The sequence below is a fragment of the Conger conger genome, chromosome 1 (assembly GCF_963514075.1).
Source record: "Conger conger chromosome 1, fConCon1.1, whole genome shotgun sequence".
Lineage (NCBI taxonomy): Eukaryota > Metazoa > Chordata > Actinopteri > Anguilliformes > Congridae > Conger > Conger conger.
The window spans coordinates 81273636-81291530 of NC_083760.1; the positions used below are offsets into that span (position 1 = coordinate 81273636).

The 17895-nt window shown below is 40.2% G+C and overlaps 2 protein-coding genes across 2 annotated transcripts; both read right to left on the minus strand.

Moving 5' to 3' along the window:
* Positions 1-275: 275 nt before the first annotated feature.
* LOC133135831 (zinc finger and BTB domain-containing protein 24-like) lies at positions 276-6763 on the minus strand. The gene is made up of 5 exons (XM_061253161.1): positions 6697-6763; positions 5166-5474; positions 3885-4433; positions 1543-2853; positions 276-286 (listed from the first exon to the last, which is right to left on the minus strand). The coding sequence occupies exons 2-5, from the start codon at positions 5404-5406 to the stop codon at positions 276-278; spliced, it is 2112 nt and encodes a 703-aa protein (XP_061109145.1). The 5' UTR covers positions 5407-5474; positions 6697-6763.
* A 1789-nt stretch (positions 6764-8552) lies between these two features.
* On the minus strand, positions 8553-17895 carry LOC133114493 (sterile alpha motif domain-containing protein 9-like). Its single transcript, XM_061223996.1, has 3 exons — positions 17780-17895; positions 15048-15103; positions 8553-14289 (listed from the first exon to the last, which is right to left on the minus strand). The coding sequence occupies exon 3, from the start codon at positions 14275-14277 to the stop codon at positions 9421-9423; it is 4857 nt and encodes a 1618-aa protein (XP_061079980.1). The 5' UTR covers positions 14278-14289; positions 15048-15103; positions 17780-17895; the 3' UTR covers positions 8553-9420.

Genomic DNA, 17895 nt, shown 5'->3' on the forward strand with positions numbered 1-17895 from the left:
AGTCCTGTCCTTGGTGCGTTAATTCTTGGGTCAAACTCAGACCATGAGAGGTTTCTCTTTCTGTCCTTGTGGTATCCCCACAAACACTGCCATCCAAACTGCATTTGCTGGATCCATTGTCCAAGGCATGCACAGTTGACATGTGCTCCTCCAAGGGGAAAACTTCAGAGAATCTCTCACCACAATCCTCGCAAGCAAGCGCCCTCCGAGCATGCGGGGAACCCAGGGCTGTTTCTGCTGCTCCTGCAATGGAGGCTTTGCGTTTACGGTTAGTCTTAGGCTTTACCTGAAAGGGGGATGGAAGAGGGGGAGGAAGCAGTGATATAGCCTGTTTTTGCTTCCTTTTTGCTTGGGGTTTTGGCTGTTTTTGGCTTGGCTTTTTCTTCGGTTGTTGAGTTTTTTTTAGTTTTTGCACCTGTGGTGCCTGAGAGCCTTGTGGGGATTTAGCAGCTTGCGATGGACAGGGTAGGAGTTGCTGTGGCTGCTGTTGGGTCTTACTGGGATCCAATTTATGAACCTTTAATTGTGGTTGTTTGTGTCCTTTCAGTAGTAGCAGGGATTGCTGCTTCATTTTGTCTTTTTCTTTATCTTCAGGAACTAGATTTTTCGGTTTCTTATTCTGATCTTGCATTTTTTCTTGCTTTTTCTTTCGCTTCTTTTCAGGTGTTGTTCCTTCCTCCTTTTTAGTTTGCTGTGCCTTTTTAGGCATTTGCTTTTTCTTTTTTTGCAATTGCAGTGGCCCTTTCTCTTTTTTTTGCTCAAGCTGATTTTGAGCCTCCACACATTTCTGTGCTTTCTTTTTTTTTGCCGGCACAAGTTGCACCTTCTCGTTCACTTGCATTATTTGCTGAACTTGCTGATGTACCATCTTTGCCTGTGGTAATATCTGCACCTTGACATTTTTTTCCTTCACTGCTTTTTGCTGGAGCTGCACCTTCTCTGCCAATTGTGGGGAGACCGGCATCTTTTGTTTGTCGCCCTTGTCATCTGTTAGACAAATCTGGTGCGCCTGCACATGCTTCCGTTTTTTGGACTGTTTTACTTTCTCTGGAGCAATGAACCGCACAATAAGACGTTCCTTCTTTGAGCGTGACCTTTTTGTGCATCTGGCTTTTGACTGAGTCTCGCAGTGTTGTGCCAGGTCTTTCCCCTGTTGTGCATGCCCAGGGAATTTGCCCTCTTCCTCCAACGGTTGGGAATGCTTAGTTGACTTCCCTTCTACGGTCATCTTCCTCGACTGTGTCCGCTGACCACCTTTCACAGGTTCTTGTGCCGGAATAGGTTGGGATATCGGACACGCTTGTAACTGTTCTAACTGTTTATTTTCTGACTGCTTAGATAGACATTGCAATTTCAGGGTGTGCAGTTGGATTTCCTGGTGCTGACACCTGTCTTGCTCTGGTTCCTTTGGTGGAAGTACAGACAGACATTGTGTTTGTGTTGAGGTTTGCTCATTTTGCCCAGGAGGGTTTTCTGAGAATTGGCGATCTTTAGGTTTTTGACCATTTTCTCTGTCTTTTTTAGCATCATTTTGTTGCTGGCTTGCTCCTTTGCTCTTGTTTTGAGCGTGCCGTTCCATTTGTTCCCACGTCTGCATCTGTTTCTCTGTCTGTTCTAATTCAGAAGTTTTCACCTGTTCCAATTCTAACTCTGCAGCCTCCATTTGTACCTGTGCCAGATTCAATTCATCAGTTTCCATTCGGACCTGGGTCAGATCTAATTCCACCGTGTCCACCTGGACCTCTGTCAATTCCAATTCCACCGTTTCCACCTGCACCTGTGTTAGTTCTAATTCAATGGTTTCCATTGCCGACTGTGTCTGCTCAACTACCTGCAAATGTGTCTGTCCTAATTCCAGTGTCTTTAACTGTCCCAGATTATCTAGCTGCATCATCTCTACATGTCTCTGTGTCTGCTCAAGTACCATCGTTTTTATCTGTGCTTGGGTCAGGTCCAGTTCCAATGTTTCTGCTTGTAACTGCATCTGTTCTACATTCCCCTGCCTCTGTGTCTGTTCTGATTCCAACATTTCAATCTGCCTCGTTATTTGTTGTTGTCCTAATGTTTCAATCTGTCCCTGTGTCTGTTCTAGAATCAGTGTTTCAGGTGCCCGCTGTTCCAGACACAATGTTTCAGTCTGTCCTTGTGTATGTTCTAGATCCAGAGTTTCAGGCGCCCTCTGCTCTAGACACAATGTTTCAGTCTGTCCTTGTGTCTGTTCTAGAATCAGTGTTTCAGGTGCCCGCTGTTCCAGACACAATGTTTCAGTCTGTCCTTGTGTGTGTTCTAGAACCAGTGTTTCGGGTGCCTGCTGTTCCAGACACAATGTTTCAGTCTGTCCTTGTGTGTGTTCTAGAACCAGGGTTTCAGGCACCCTCTGCTCTAGACACAATGTTTCACTCTGTCCCTGTGTCTGTTCTAGAACCAGGGTTTCAGTCTGTCTTTGGGTCCATTCTAGTTCCTTCATCTGTCTCTCTGCCTCTCCCTGTTCCTTTGTTTCTTTCTGTACTTGTGTATGTTCTGGCCCCATTATCTCCACCTTGTCTTTTACCTGTTCTTGACCAAACGTTGAAATCAACTCTTGCATTTGCTCTTGTCCAAGTGTTTCTATCTGCTGTAATGGCGGTCCTTGTGCGAATGTTTGCACATGTTGCAAGGCCTGTGCAGGCAGACAAATCTCTGTGTGGGTTTCCACAGGCTGGTCTGCATTTCGATGGTCCCCCTTTGTGGCTGTATTGTTCTTCACAGTCTCTCTGCTCAGGGAATGTTTCAGTTTCATGTGTTGCAGCCTCGTCTTTGCAGTCTTGAAGATCCCGTCACACAGGGAACATGAGAAGGTTATGGCAGGTTTACCTGTAAATACAATTTAAGCTGACAATCAACACTCAATATAACATGTAATAATGACCACAACAGGAACAATCAGAAACATTAAGGGTAGTTAGTCCAAAAATGAAATTAAAGTATGTTTCCACTTACCCAGAGTACTGTCTACCCAGAGGTGTGACACATTTTCTAGATTTTTAGAAACAGTTAGGCGTGATATAATGGACTCGGATAGACCTTTTTGTTTCTGGTAATGAATACACCAAAAATGTACGACAGTATTCTGGGGCAAAGTGTGTGCTGTGCTTGACTTGGATATGAAAATATGAAAGTGTTAGCCAGCTGTGAACTTTAGTTTAATTTTGCCAAGACAATATAGGACACTTTGCCCAAGAATAATGGTGTGTTGATTCACTATCAGAAACAAAAAAGGCCTTAGAGGTATATTAAATCATGGTGAACTGCATCTAAAAAAGAAAAAAAGGAATCAAAACTAGAAACTTTGTCACATGACAGCAAGACTGGATGGATAGATAGTACTCTGGGTAAGTTAAAACATAGTTTAATTCATATTTGGGTGAACTTCCCCTTTAAGCAAATAACAAATAGCTGAAGAGCAGTATTCCCAAACAACATGGATTAACTGTAATTGTTTCACAGTACATAACACTGAGAAATTGCTGTGGTAATATAGGCATCACAGGATCTTTACAATAATAGGCTATGCATTTTGATTCTTCAAAGCATGACGGTTATATGACAGTTTCCCATTTCTTTACACAGTTCCCCTAAAGATTCTGTTACAGCCTACAGAATGCATCACTCCACCAAACACTAGTGTATTTGCTGGATGCATAATGCTTGAAATAATTCTGAATAATTTTCCCAGGTAAACTTCAACATTTCAAATGAATTTAAATTAACTGAGCCAATGTTGCCTATCAATAGACTTGATTGTAAAACATTGTGGACATCTAGTCGGACAAAGGCAAGGGAGCATATGCAGATTCAGGTTCAGGTTCAGCAAGCAATATACGGATAAAGCTAAAGGAACTCACACTGCGGGCTGGCACCCAACTTCTTAATCTGTGTGGCCTCTCCGGTGGGGGTCAGGACTACAGTTCCGTCTGCGACCCCATCCCCGCCCGTTTCCTCTTGAGCATGCGTAAGCACATGCTTCTGGAGAGCCTTGGACATGCTGAACCTTTTCCCGCAGTCCTTGCAAACGTAGGGCCTCTCCCCAGTATGCGTGCGCCGGTGGTACTTCAGCAAGGTCAGGGTCTTGCAGGGCTTCCCGCAGTCCGAGCAGGTGTAGCCATGCAGGCCAAAGTGGACCTTCTTGTGGATGGTGAGCTCGGAGGACCTGCGAAAGGCTTCGCCGCAGATGGGACACTTGAACGGCTGCTTCTCGGTGTGGGTGCGCTGGTGGGCCATGAGCTCGGTGGAGCAGGTGAAGTGGCGGTCGCAGACGTAGCAGGCGAAAAGGGCGTCCCCCAGCATGCACTGCTCGTACTCGGCCGGGTGACTCTGCTTGAGGTGGCGCTCCTTGCTCTTGTGGTCGCTGAAAATTATGTGACACTCCAGGCACTGCAGGGAGAGCTGGGCAGCTGGTGGGAGAGGGACACAGAGAGGAACACGGTGAACCATTCTTTCGGGGAGAGAGGGAAAAGGTCTTGACTAGACTGGATCAGCCAAAGACAAACTGGAATACACCATATGACCATCAGACATAAATACTGACTGCCACAATGACCACACCACTTGAATTCAAATGTTTAATTGAGGGCTTTTCTCCCCACTGGGAAGTTTTCCTCTTTTTTTTTTTACCTCACATGCTATTTGGGAGCTTAGGTATAGCATTTCCCTTTCTCTTCTGTTGCTCTATAAAATATCTTTGGGACATCCTTCTGTGAAAAGTGCTAGACAAATACAATTTAATTGAATTAAACAGAATGATTTCCCTTATAAGACAAAAGTATAAGTTTGATTATTTTGTATTCAAAGTTAAGGACAACGCATATTCATGTTAGACAGAATGGAAGCCATGCTGGCCTCAAAGGAAGCCACAAAGCATTACATTGTGGTGTTTCACATGCATGTGATTGGTTGAGCCCTAGATCTACTTGCAATCTGTTGCCCACTGTGAAATATGTTCTGGGTTCTTGGACTTTTCTAGGACCACAGCAAGAGATGTGTTCATGGGCATAGTCAGTATTACACTGCCTTCCCTTGTATTAATCTTTTCTTGTAAAATACATTTGACCTCACTCAGACTGAACTACATTTGTGGCGGAGAAGTACTTATTTTTATGTTATTTGTTATTTTTTAGAACACTTACAGGTGGGTGGCAACAGAAATTGCTTGGTCATGTCCATCTTCAGTGGCTCCAGTCGGTCTTTCTTTGCTGGAATGTCCTTTTTGACATTACGGACTATTGCCACCTTTGTCTCCACTTGCAATCCCTCCAACCTCGGGCCTGGTGCAGCATTTGGGGGAGAACTGGGCACTGTTTCTTTTAATGTGGCAATGCCCTTTTCTGGAGGCATCAGCCCGCCAGTGGCCCTGCATGCTATCTCCATGGCTTGTGACCCCGTCACCACTCCCGCGGAGGGAGAGGCTTGCAAACAAAATCCAAATGGAGATCAACCTGCGGTAACAAGAAGATTTATTTTGTGATACAAACGTAAAACGGTGAGCATGGACCGCTCAATAGCAGCGATCATCACAAGTGCACCCATTCTGTGTAATAATGGTTCACAATATAATTGCCCGATTTGGATGATGGTCAATGCTATGCACTAGACTAGGCAGCTAAACTTTAGAACACTTCTCTCACTTTTGTTGTAAAGGAGGTAGATCCTTATTAAAAAAAACCCAATTGGTTTGGTAAACCACAGCTAAAATTCAACTGATACCTTGGGATGGTCTAAGGCAGGGGTCAGCAAACCTGGTCATTGAGAGCCGCAGGGGGAGCAGTCTTAATTGATAAATGAAAGCAGTTGATTACATAGCTCACCTTGTTTCTTTGGTATAAACCGATTTTGCAACCTCCCCACCCCAGTATCTAACAGCCTGCAGGACGTGTCACAATCAACGACCCAAAGTTGCATGCTAGCTGTTAGCTCTGGATGAATCTACCATTAGAGCGTCTCTACAATAACAGGCTCCGTAGGGGTAAAATTCGATCCAACTGACTGCGCAACACCGCGCTGGAATATGACACATTTATTCTTCACATTCTACTGATATACTTCAGCAAAATTTTTTCCCCTTTTCAAAGAACCCATTGTTCGTCTATTCGGCATATAATTAGACTTAAGTGACATTTGCAAATGTATATAGGGCGGTGTACAACAGGCAGCCTCTCCTCTGCATGCTAGGGGAGCAAATTATACGCAGCCACATCGAGTTAAGTGTGTTTGAGAAAACCTTACAATCTATGCGCAATTACCTAACCAGCTAAAAAAAAGAAGAAAAAAGGCGCCGATGCATAGTTTATATTGTATTCAAAGAAACGGCACAAAGGAAAACAATCATTCGAGCGCTTGCTATTTCACTGATAGAAGAATCGCACAATGAATAAGCCTACAAATACTCATAACGACTGACTAGCAAAATGACAGTACAACGATTGTAATAAAATGACACAGGCGGCCCTGACGTTGCTACCTGGTTAGCTTATGTTTTTTGTGATTTGTAGGGGATAGCTTCGTTTGAATCTCCGGGATTCTTTTTACATCTTTCTTTAAATAGTCCTCTGTTTCTGTGGGTGGCTAGCTTCCATTTAACCAGAGGATTTATCCGAAACGGACATTCGATTTTATTTTAACATAAGAATACGGCACTATGAAAACATGATGCATACTTACCTATTTACCTATCTATTTTGCTTTCTTCCGTCTAGACCTCTTCACGTCGCATTACACACAAAGCCAGTCCGTAAGCAAAAGGCAGGGTGATGACATCAGAGCTGTCCATTCAGTTGACGAGTTATGTATGCTGGGAAATGTAGTTATCTCATCTCAACGCCTTATGCAAATTTGCAGTTTCAGTTTTCTCTTCACAAATTACGGCACTTAAACATGAAAAGAGCTAAAAACGTCAATGACAATTTAGAATGATGACCACTAACTTTCAAATTACCTAAATCAGGGTCCATGTTAGTACCCATAATTTAAGGGCTTTAAAACACCGTTTGTGATAGTGTACTTCAACAGACATCAAATGCAAATTATTTTCCTTCGAACCACAAAATTATTAAATGACCTGAATCCAAACGTATAACATCCACATTTTATTCCCATAGGCAGTATTTTATTGTTATCTGTTATGGTTCAATCCATCATTTAATGGTGTGAATGCATGCTTCAGTGTGGAATTGGCCTTCTGTGTATTTCTTGTGTTAGTACTTCAAGTAAATATACTGCAAAGGCTGCTGTATGTATTGAGCAAGTGACTCTCTAATTTACTGTGTGAAATCATATTTTACTCAGCTGTAATCATGCATCATACACAATCAAGTGATGGATAGAATGCAATGCTGTGGAAAGAAGTAAAGAAAGTGTTTGACCAATCGAGATATAGCTTAATGCAATCAATAATTTTATTCTAAGGAATGACAATTACGTCTTCACTGGTTTTTCATCTCTTCGTCCCTCAGACATCTGAAGATGACAGCAGTGACTGTGCTCTCCTGAATAACGTAGGAAGCATATTCTACCACTAGGTGGTGTACAGTTTCTATCAAAGGTGAGCAAACTTGCGTGATGCTGATAATAATAATAATAATAATAATAATAATAATAATAATAATAATAATAATAATTGGAACTTATGTTGAATTCAAACATTCCTCTCTGGTGCGGATGTTGCAAAATAGTTTAAAAGTGTCAAAGTGAGCGGAGGTCCTCTTCTTCTTCTGGAGGCTGGCTCTCCTCAGCCTGCCCAGTAAGAGCAGTGAGGCTTACTGTAGCAGGTTAGGTGTAAATGCTCGATAGTTTACAGAAACACTGACAGTTTGTTGAACACCAGACTAGAAAATACATTTTCTGAAAGGATTTCATGTTCTCATCCTTCTCTAACCAGAACAAACACATTAACTGCATTGTGATAACTGGAATACTATTTGCTGTGGTGAACATAAGTCAGTCTGACTGTTTTTAATAGTAATTAAAATATTGTTTTATTTTGCAAACTGTTTTATCCAAAGCAATTTACCGTTAATTAGACTAAGCAGGGAGCAATGTGGGGTTAAGGGCCTTGCTCACGGGCTACACTGGCACTTGAACCATCAACCTTCCGGGTCCCGAGACATGTTCTTTAGCTAATAGGCTACAGGCTGCCCCTTAAAATGATGTCAAAAGGACTATGTTTTACATTTCCAGACCACAGCACATATTAAAATAGATTTGTGCATTGTTAGTTTGGAACCATTCCCCCCAAAAATATGTATATAAATGATAAAATGAAATATCTAAATTGTGTTTTATTTCTAATTAACGCTACTGCTATGTGCAATAACGTATTTAAGCAGTGGACCTTTTCTCCTTTGATAATGCATAATAATAATAATAATAATAATCCTCCTAAACAGTTAAGACATCTCATGAGGATTCTTAAATACATGTTAGGAGTCCATTTAAGGCTAAAGAATATTTGTACGGGTATGTTTGGACAATTCAAAATATAGATCTTGAATAGCTGTGAAGGAAAATGAAAGTTACAATTTTTACAAAATTAAAATTTTATTGATACATGGCTTCCATTTAATATATTTTTTAAATCATTGTAAAACAAAAAATTTAAAATCATTGTTATAAAAAGACAATCTTAGTATTAATGAAGCATATAAACACCAAATAGATATATTGGTTACATAGTTTGGTTGAGTACAATTTCATCACAAGATAAATACCCTTAAAATGTTATAATAAACCCACACATAGATGCACAATGTAGTTTGTAATTCTTTATCTCTTTCCAAGCTGAGAGTGGTTAATTTTAGGTTGCCTGCTAATTGATGTGGCTTGTTGAGAAAGCACTATTCAGATGTGCAATGATACATTCCATAGTCTGGAAATCATCCTGAATTTACTAGTACCACCTATGGCTGGACATACCAGAGGATGATGCATTTGGCCATAGATCTGCAAATGGATGGAAGCCTTGGGCACTAGTGATCCTCTGTACAAATGTACAGCTGCAGTCTGTCTGCATCAGCTGAGCATGAATGTTGTGCTCCAAAACAATGATTATGGAGAGTGAAAGAAGCAGTAGCTGACTGTACAACATATCCATAAAATTGTTTTTATACAACACAGAGCAAAGTAATGATATACATATCTGTAGGAACAACAATAAACGGCTCATATAGCCAAACAAAAGTAGCAACAGTGTGGCCTACATCTGTATTTTGTTGAATCAAACTGAAACTGGCAAAACATTAAATAAAAACAATAAAATGAACAGAGTCTAACTCTAAAAATAGCAATGAGCAGATTTGTATCTAACTGTTTGCATTGCTCCTCAACTTCTGGAAAAATCGTTTGGTGGAATACTCAATTGAGAAAGCTTGTGCATTTGAGATGCTTGTCTCAGACATGCTGGTCCAGGTCCTCCCTTGTAGTCTCCGAGTAGGTTTCATATTGGATATCATATGCCAATGGACCATCAATAGCGAAGCCAACATAGAAGGACACATTTTCTGTGCTGTACCCACTTCTGACTCCACCAAGGTAAGCTGGCCGCACTGGGATTTTTAGTTTGCCATAATTTATGTAAGCCTCTCCATTCTCAATCATTCCATTCACTCTGAGTAACCTTTTTTTGATGAGCTCCCCCTTAAAGATGTCTGCACTCTGCCAAAGGGCATTGCGTTGTCTCACATTGGGAATGGAATTGTCAAGTTCAGGTTTGGGAACAAGCCTCTGTAGTCCCTCAGATTTCCCCAGGTAGAAGTGAGCAATCGTATTTCTTTTGCGGAACAGGTGCGACAGCTGTTTCCTGGATGATTTTCGGATTGAGTTCACATAGACTGTGATGTTGGCATCAATCATATTCTTCTCTGGCCAAAGCAAAAGTAAGGACAGATAGTATGGCTCTGGGTAGCGGTGTTGTGTTCCCACATCTTGCAGAATTTCCTTCAGAAGGCTAGTCAGGTCCTTGCGACTTCTCACAAATTTGGATTTAGGCACAGTGAGGTTGAGTATTATGTTTGCTAGGATGTAATTGGTTTTATCTTTGGTATTTATAGCCATAGAATTGTCATTGATAAATGTGTAGCATTCAGTGATCTTCTCTATATCCTTTTCATCGCTGTCTTCCAAGTACTGCAGTAGCCCTGGGAAACTGTCTGCTCTGTTTACCTCCAGGAACAATCTGCGTTCTTGAATCTCCAGGTTTAGGCTGAGTTTTGGTTTGTTTTCTCGCTCCATGTATCTCTCCTCAGTTGACTGACAAAACAGTGAAAGGTACCTTTTGAAGTGCTCGGAGATCCTTTTCCTGTTTATTGAGTGTTTTTCTTGCTCAACGTTCCTGTCTTTAAAGTAGGTGAAGTACATCTCAAAGAAATCAAATATTTCTTTTACTCTGGGTTTTAAATCAGTGAGGAAGTGTTCATAATTTTCAAGAACATCTGCAAAATCGTTGTTGGATTTATAGTCATGACTAAGAATGTTCCGTATTGGTCTTTTTCCATTTAGGAAACTCTGCATGTACTTGCGACTTATTTGGTCACTTTCTTCAAAAAATGGAAGACTGCACAAAATTTCAAAGACCATCATGGCAGTATCTATCTCTCCCACATAACCAGATATATTATAAGACCTCTGCTTCTTTATGCAGCCTTCAAATTCGGGTACCTCATCAGTTTTTGCCAAGCACTGAGCCATCTGAAAAGCTTGTGTAGCCTTGCTTGCCAAATCAATGTATACCTTCAAATGTCCTGGGGTAGTATCCTTTTTCTGTGTTTTTTCCATCTCAAATTTGTATTTTAGCTCACTTTTGGATATCTGTCCTATTGTGTCAACAGTGTAGGGATTTTCTGTAATATTCTTGGCTTTATTCGCCCAAACATATGCCTTGGTGAAGTCCTTCTCTATGAGATACAGATGCCTTGCCAGAGCTTGAGGTATGGCCGCAAGTTTCTCAAACCTTGAAGATGCTATTTCAAAGATAGTTTGGATTTGATTTGGATTTTCAGCTTGGATTTGTTCAATCAAAGGAGAAAACAAAGTGTCTTTCTCATCACCTTCTTTCTTCCTTTGCCTTGTGATCAACATGCTATGGATTGAGTCCATGAGTATGTCTTTTCCCATTTCAGTTCTGAAGAACAAGTCATTATGCAGCAAGTTAATGACTATTTCACTTTTTGATAGTTTGTAGTGCTTTCCCAACTCTTCCAGACACTGAGTGGCAATGTGTTGATGAAGGATACGGATTGTGGAGTATGTACCAACTCCCTCAGGCTTGAATCGAATTAGTAAGGTTGAATAAGGGTGCATTCTGTTCTCTACAGTTTCCCTTGATGTCAGCGTATATTTGATCCCAAGAAAATCCTCACAGACAGACAGAGAAATGCTTGAATGAGCTACGAATGAATTCAGCAATGCCAAAAAGGAAAGCATCTCTGCTTGTTTACTACCAACATCAAGATCCTTTAGTGTGTTGGAGACTACTTTGTCAGTATATTCCTTGCTGAAGTTAGACTTCATGATCATGAAACTATAGAAGTTTTCAGGTTTCTTGTGATTTTCTTTGAGCTCTTGAAGCTTTTCCTCAAAAAGATCCTGCTCGTTTTTTGACAGTTCAGTAGTAATGTAATTACTTTCAACTAGACTGAATTTGTACCGCTCTTTTGGATTTTGTGAACGTACACAGTTCAGAATGATGACAAGTGGGATAGAATTTTTCTCATCTACTGCTCTCCGAATACAATTTTGCAGCTCCTGTGTATTTTCTGTTTCCTCTGAGTCATCCACCAATAGGAGGACAGGTGTTTGGAAAGACGAATCAGTCTTCCCACACTTCATCAAATGTCTGACTTGAAGGGCCACTTCACTTTTTGCAATGGTATTGTCCTTCAATATTGCACATCTGAACTCTTTTCGCAGGTTCCACATGACATGCATTGCTAAGGTGGTTCCACCACAGCCAGGGTGGTGAAAGAGATTCAGCATTACACATGGAGATGTGGGGTCTTTAGTCCTCACAGTTTGGATCATATTTTTAAGTTTGTTATATTTGTCTCTTTTTATGAAATCCTTGGCCTTGGGTTTGTCTGAGAAGTAGAAGTTCCACCACTGTGCGTTGCCCCCACGGTAAAATGTTTCCTCCGTTGTGATTCTGAATTCTGAGAATTCTTCAGTGCTTTCATCGTAAATGTTCTCGCATTCATTTTCACACAGGATGTTCAGAGCTGTCATAATGTCTTCATCCTTTTGCTCAAGGCAAACTGAACTGGAGCCAGTGGATGGCAGGAATCTTCCTGATCTCTGATTGTGAGGGCCCATCTTCATAATTGTCCCATTTACTTCACTGAGGTCTAATTCATATATACACTGTCTTGTGATATCAATACCACATCTATACTCAGTGAAGTTTTTCCACGTCTGAAATGTGTTTTCTGCTGTGAAGATACTGACAATGTTGTGCACACCTTCAAGATTTTTGTAGAATGAAATGAAGGTCTCAAAAACAGGGTCAATCATGGTCTCGACATTTGAGAGTAACAGAAATATCACAAGACATCTTCCATTTTGAAGAACCTGAGGTTTACAAAGAAATGAAACTGTGTCTTGCACTTCTTTGGCTCTTGTTCTTAACCAGTCACTGTGGTTCATGGGCTTGCAGGTTTCAATGTCAAGGTCCTGCCTCCCATTACAAAATACCCAGCTGGTCTGTTTATCCAAGTTAAGGTTTTTTATCACAATTTCTCTATCCTCCTGGTATTGGGCTGGAAAATGAAGGTTTGCATGTCTGGTTTCTCTGTAGAACCTGCATAACCCTTTGACTTCGGAGTCAGGATCAAAGTCAAGGACACAGAATATTTTTAGCTTGCTTAGAAACTGTAGGTGTTTCAGTTGCTCGGGGTGACTTTGGTTTGTAATGATCACAAAATTCTCATAGTAATCCAAACTGCCCCCTCCACATGTTAACAGGTCCTTTAGCTTTTCCCCCTGATTGCTATCCCTTTTTGGAATTGGCAGTCGTTCAATCTGTTCTCTTCTCGAGTCTAAAACCTTTGTATTTTCATTCAACTTTTGCAGAGCAATTTTCAGCTCTCTAGGGTTACCAATTTTCATAATATCTTTGGTTGAGGCCCCATCCCGCACAAACAGGGAATGTTGGCCTTTTTTCCACCCCTTCTCCTCAGACAGAGACTGTATAAAATAGTCCTTCCCCTGAGTCACACTATGACTTGGAACAACATCCACCTCAATGACATATCTGTTTGATGATGTGGAATCAGTGCACATCACGTCTACAAAGCGAGGCTGTCGAATACACATTTTTGCATCTTCAGCCATTTCTTCAAAGTAGGCCTTAAAGCCATGATTAAAGTGGTCTATGATTACATTTTTCTTGTCAACTTCAATTCCAATGATTTCTCCGTGGGAAAATTGCATTTCTTTTGAATCATCTGCCACACCACAATGAATGGTGCCATTAGTGCGAGAGTTCATGCATCCAGCAGCAAACCTAAAGACCTCATTGTTGAATTTCCTCTTTATTGTGTCAATGTCATCTGTTCTACCCATGTACTTGTATTCATGAACTGGATCTATCAGATTTCCTGGCCCTGTCTCCGGTGGAAGAATAGAGTGCTGTGTGTAAATGTGATGTACATGGTGCTTGTCAAATGGATAAAAACTGCTGGACTGTCTTGGTGCTCTATTTGTGTTCTCATCCATTTCTGGAGGATGATCAATACTTCTTTGAAGGACTGTTTGAGTGCATGGACTTTCTGTTTCATCTGTTTCACAGGCCTGCTGAACTAAAGCCATGTCCTCCTTTTTATCTTGATCTTTGTCATCAATGTCCTGAGAACCAGCATTCGTAACATCAGCTGCTGATTTCTTCTCATTCTCATACTTCTTCTTAGATTTTTTTTGTGCTTTGCTCTTATGTCCTTTTCTTGAGATGTTGTGGTCCTCAACAGTCTTCATATTTGAACTGGCTGCAGCTCTCACAGATTGTGACTGTATTGATAGATCTGATTGCTTTTTGTGTTCTTGCAGTTTTCCCATAAGTTTTACCGCTGGGCCATGTTTTATACCCAGTTCCAGAAGGTGTTCCTTTTCAAAGTGAAGTAATTCTGCCCCTGACACACCTTTCTCATATAAGGCATTTGCATATTTGTAGTAAATCTTGAGGTCATCCTTTAACCACCGACAAACATGTTCCTTACTCCATTCTTCTATTTTGGAAGGACGTTGTTCAGGTGAATTCATTGTGCCTCAGACCTGATCAAAAGTATGAACAGCAGAGAGTTCATAGCTGAATTCCAATTATTAGTTGTAAAAATTATATGTTTGTAAAAAATACAGTCTGTACTAAAAATAAGCATGTTATCATATATCCACTCACTGAGCACTTTATTGAGAACATTTATTACTACACCTTTTTTTTAAATTAAATTTGCTTTATTACACCTACATATTCATGCGATTATCTAATCAGCCAATTGTGTGGTGGCAGTGCAATGCATACAATCATATAGATATGGCTCAGGAGTTTCAGTTAAAGTTAACACCAACCATCAGTATGGGGAAAAAATGTGATCTAATGACTTTGACCGTGGAATGATTGTTGGTGGCAGACAGGGTGGTTTGAGTATCTCAGAAACTGCTGATCTCCTGTGTGATTTTCATGCACACTAGCCTCTAGACTTTGCAAAGAATGGTGAAAAAATAAATAAATAAATAAATAAATAAATAAATAAATAGCAGCAGTTCTGCAGACAGAAACGCCTTGTTAATGAGAGACATCAGAGAATTATGGCCAGTCTGGTCAAAGTTGACAGGAAGATGACAGTAACACAAATAACCACACATTACAACAGTGGTATGCAGAAGAGCATCTCTGAATACACAATGCATCATAACTGTAAGTGGATAGGCTACAGCAGTAGAAGTCTAAAAATTAAGTCTAATCAATACCTAATAAAGTGCTCAGTGAGTGTATATAATATTATATATTGTATAATATGTGGGGTACTTACCCGTCCCAGTTGTTGAAACGATTAAAAATTATTTGGTTTCTTGCTGGCACATTCTTCTGTAAAAGTAGGGAATGTTAAATGTTAAATATTGGGCCTCATTTATCAATATTTTCAGAAATCCGTGTGCAAATGTCTGTGTGATAGGAAACAAACTAACAACTTTCGCAAGATTTATGAAACACGGATAGACACAGCTTTTGTTGTAAACACTTGTGTATGTTGACACATACCAAGTAATCGTAAATCAAAAGCGTGTTCACAAAATTTGGGATATCATAAATTGACGCCATATGGAATTTCGGCTTTTTAAAGAGATAGTCTTTTTAAAAAGATAGAAAAAAGCTTCTATGCAGAAGGATTGAAGTATAATGGATAAAAACATAGCAGTTAATGGAAGTACAACAAGGCAAAACCAGACACCGATCAGACATAACATTAAAACCACCTGCTTAAACCAGTTTTGTCACAATTAAAAATGCTTTAAGCTGTATAAACTTGTTTATAAACACTTAATAGTATTATTTATTTATTTATTTATTTATTTTAGATGTATTGTTATTTAAATATCTTGGTGTACAGGTAATCATGATTACATCTATCTTAACTAGTTCTCCAGGACCTGTAGAATTTTTCATATCTAAAAAAAATAAAGACCCGCCATATTTTAAAATGCATGGGATCTATTCTGACATAAGTTTCACCTCATGCAGTACCATATAATACCAACAGAGAAAAGAAGGGTGTAGGATTGGATGCCGTGCATTGTTAAATATGGCGGTGTAGCCACAATTAGATCTGCACAGCCGTTGGGCCCTTGAGCAAGGCCCTTAACCCTGCATTGCTCCAGGGGAAGATTGTCTCCTGCTTAGTCTAATCAACTGTAAGTAGCTCTGGATAAGAGCGTCTGCCAAATGCCAATAATGTAATGTAGACATCATCGTGAACACCAGTACGTACCAAGGGCATGAATTAAACAACAAAACAATGAACTATTGCATGTTATTATTTGATGTATGCAGAGATGAAATGTGTTTGTTAAAACATGCGTTTGTTAAATATGTCAAAATAGGGGTTAGTTTAAGCGGGTTATGCTATTCACACAGGTAAAGCTCCCTGTAAAAGGGATTAAAGTTTACCGTGGTAAGGGCTGTGCTTAGGTGGTATGGGCGGTGCTTAGGCGGTAAAACGGGTCACAGGTTGTTGTGTCAGTGTAAAGTGTATCCGTGAATAAACGGCCACAGAGGTGTGCAACCAAAAGAAAAAGTCTTATTACTTGTTTTATCCCGCGACTCCTACAACAGCTATTTAACCTGCAACGGTAAAATGTCAACTCAGCCCGAAATGACTTTGGCAGTGAGAGCTATAACCAAAGCCGATAATGAACCACGAGTGTACAGCCCTAGCTATACATTTTATTTTCTTGCTTGCTTTGATGACTGAGGTAGGCAGTAGCCTACGCTTTTCCACCATTGAAGCCGTAGCTACGGTGACAGCGGCTGTAATTTTGACATGACATTTTTTTACATTCACTATTGGGTTTTTCCCCCGGTGGCAGCAAAAATATTTTTAAAAAATATATTAAAAAATTTACACGCGAAAATCTGTACTCTCGCTTTTGGAATCCATCTGCTCAATTGCGCAATCCTGTTTTGCAATCCGTGAATTCAATTTGTAGCCACAATCAGTGATTCCTGGAAGGCAGCAGGTTAATCCCAGCTAACAGATGATGACGTGTACATACTTCATCGCATGCTGTTTTTATTTTATGTATTTAATTAAACCTATTTGTATCTATGCAACTGAGCTAGCTAGTTTGCTAATCTTGCTATTACGTTTTCTAGTTCTCGGAAAGCTGCTGCCTTCCAAACTTCATGGAGGAAAGGAAAGTACCCTGGGCGTGCCTCGCTCTGCTGAAAAAAAAGTTAAAAGCTTTGGAACGTTCTTTCCCAGCTCAGCCCGAAATGACTTTGGCTCAGCCTCAAATGTATTCAAGTTACGCCCCTGGAAAAAAAGTTCATAAATTGACGCCCATAAAACATCATATATGGAATTTCGGCTTTTTAAAGAGATAGTCTTTTTAAAGCGAAAGAAAAAAGCTTCTATGAAGCGGGGATTGAAGTACTGTTTATGGAAGTACAACAAGGCAAAAACATACACCGATCAGCCATACCTTTAAAACCACCTGCTTAAACCAGTTTTGTCACAATTAAAAATGATTTAAGCTGTATAAACTTGTCTATAAACACTTAATAGTATTATTTTATTTATTTATTTATTTATTAATTCATTGTTTTTTAAATATATTGGTGTACTGGTGTTCATGATCACGTCTATCTTAACTCCAGGACCATTTTTCATATAAAAAAAAAAGACCCGCCATATTTTAAAATGCATGGTATCTATTCTGACATAAGTTTCACCACATGCAGTACCATATAATACCAACAGACGGCAGAAGGGTGTAGGCTTGAATGCCATGCATTGTTAAATATGGCTAATTCTACAGGTCCTGGAGCATCTGTTAAGATAGACATCATCGTGAACACCAGTACATACCAAGATATTTAAATAACAAAACAGTGAACCCCCCCTCCCCCCACAAAGCTGCTGCCTTCCAAGCTTCATGGAGGAAAAGGAACTACCCTGGCCGTGCCTTGCCCTGCTGAAAGAACAAGCTTTCAAGCTTTCACAAAGAATTAAAAATGAAGAGGAAAAATACAGAAAGAACATACCTTTTTTCTTCTTTCTTTTTTCAGTGCTTTCAAAACATTGTCTACAACAAACGTTTGTTAACAGAAACCGTAACCCTCTGAAGAGCAACAGGAAGGCAGCTGAGCTCAACTGCCGG

Excerpts from the sequence above, each read along its gene's own strand:
- LOC133135831 (XM_061253161.1), bottom strand. The coding sequence starts at position 5,406 with ATGGAGATAGCATGCAGGGCCACTGGCGGGCTGATGCCTCCAGAAAAG. Across the intron at positions 4,434-5,165 it reads ATTTCTGTTGCCACCCACCT|CTGCCCAGCTCTCCCTGCAG; the intron begins GTAAGTGTTCTA and ends CTCTCCCACCAG. Across the intron at positions 2,854-3,884 it reads GTTGGGTGCCAGCCCGCAGT|GTAAACCTGCCATAACCTTC; the intron begins GTGAGTTCCTTT and ends TTGTATTTACAG.
- LOC133114493 (XM_061223996.1), bottom strand. The coding sequence starts at position 14,277 with ATGAATTCACCTGAACAACGTCCTTCCAAAATAGAAGAATGGAGTAAG.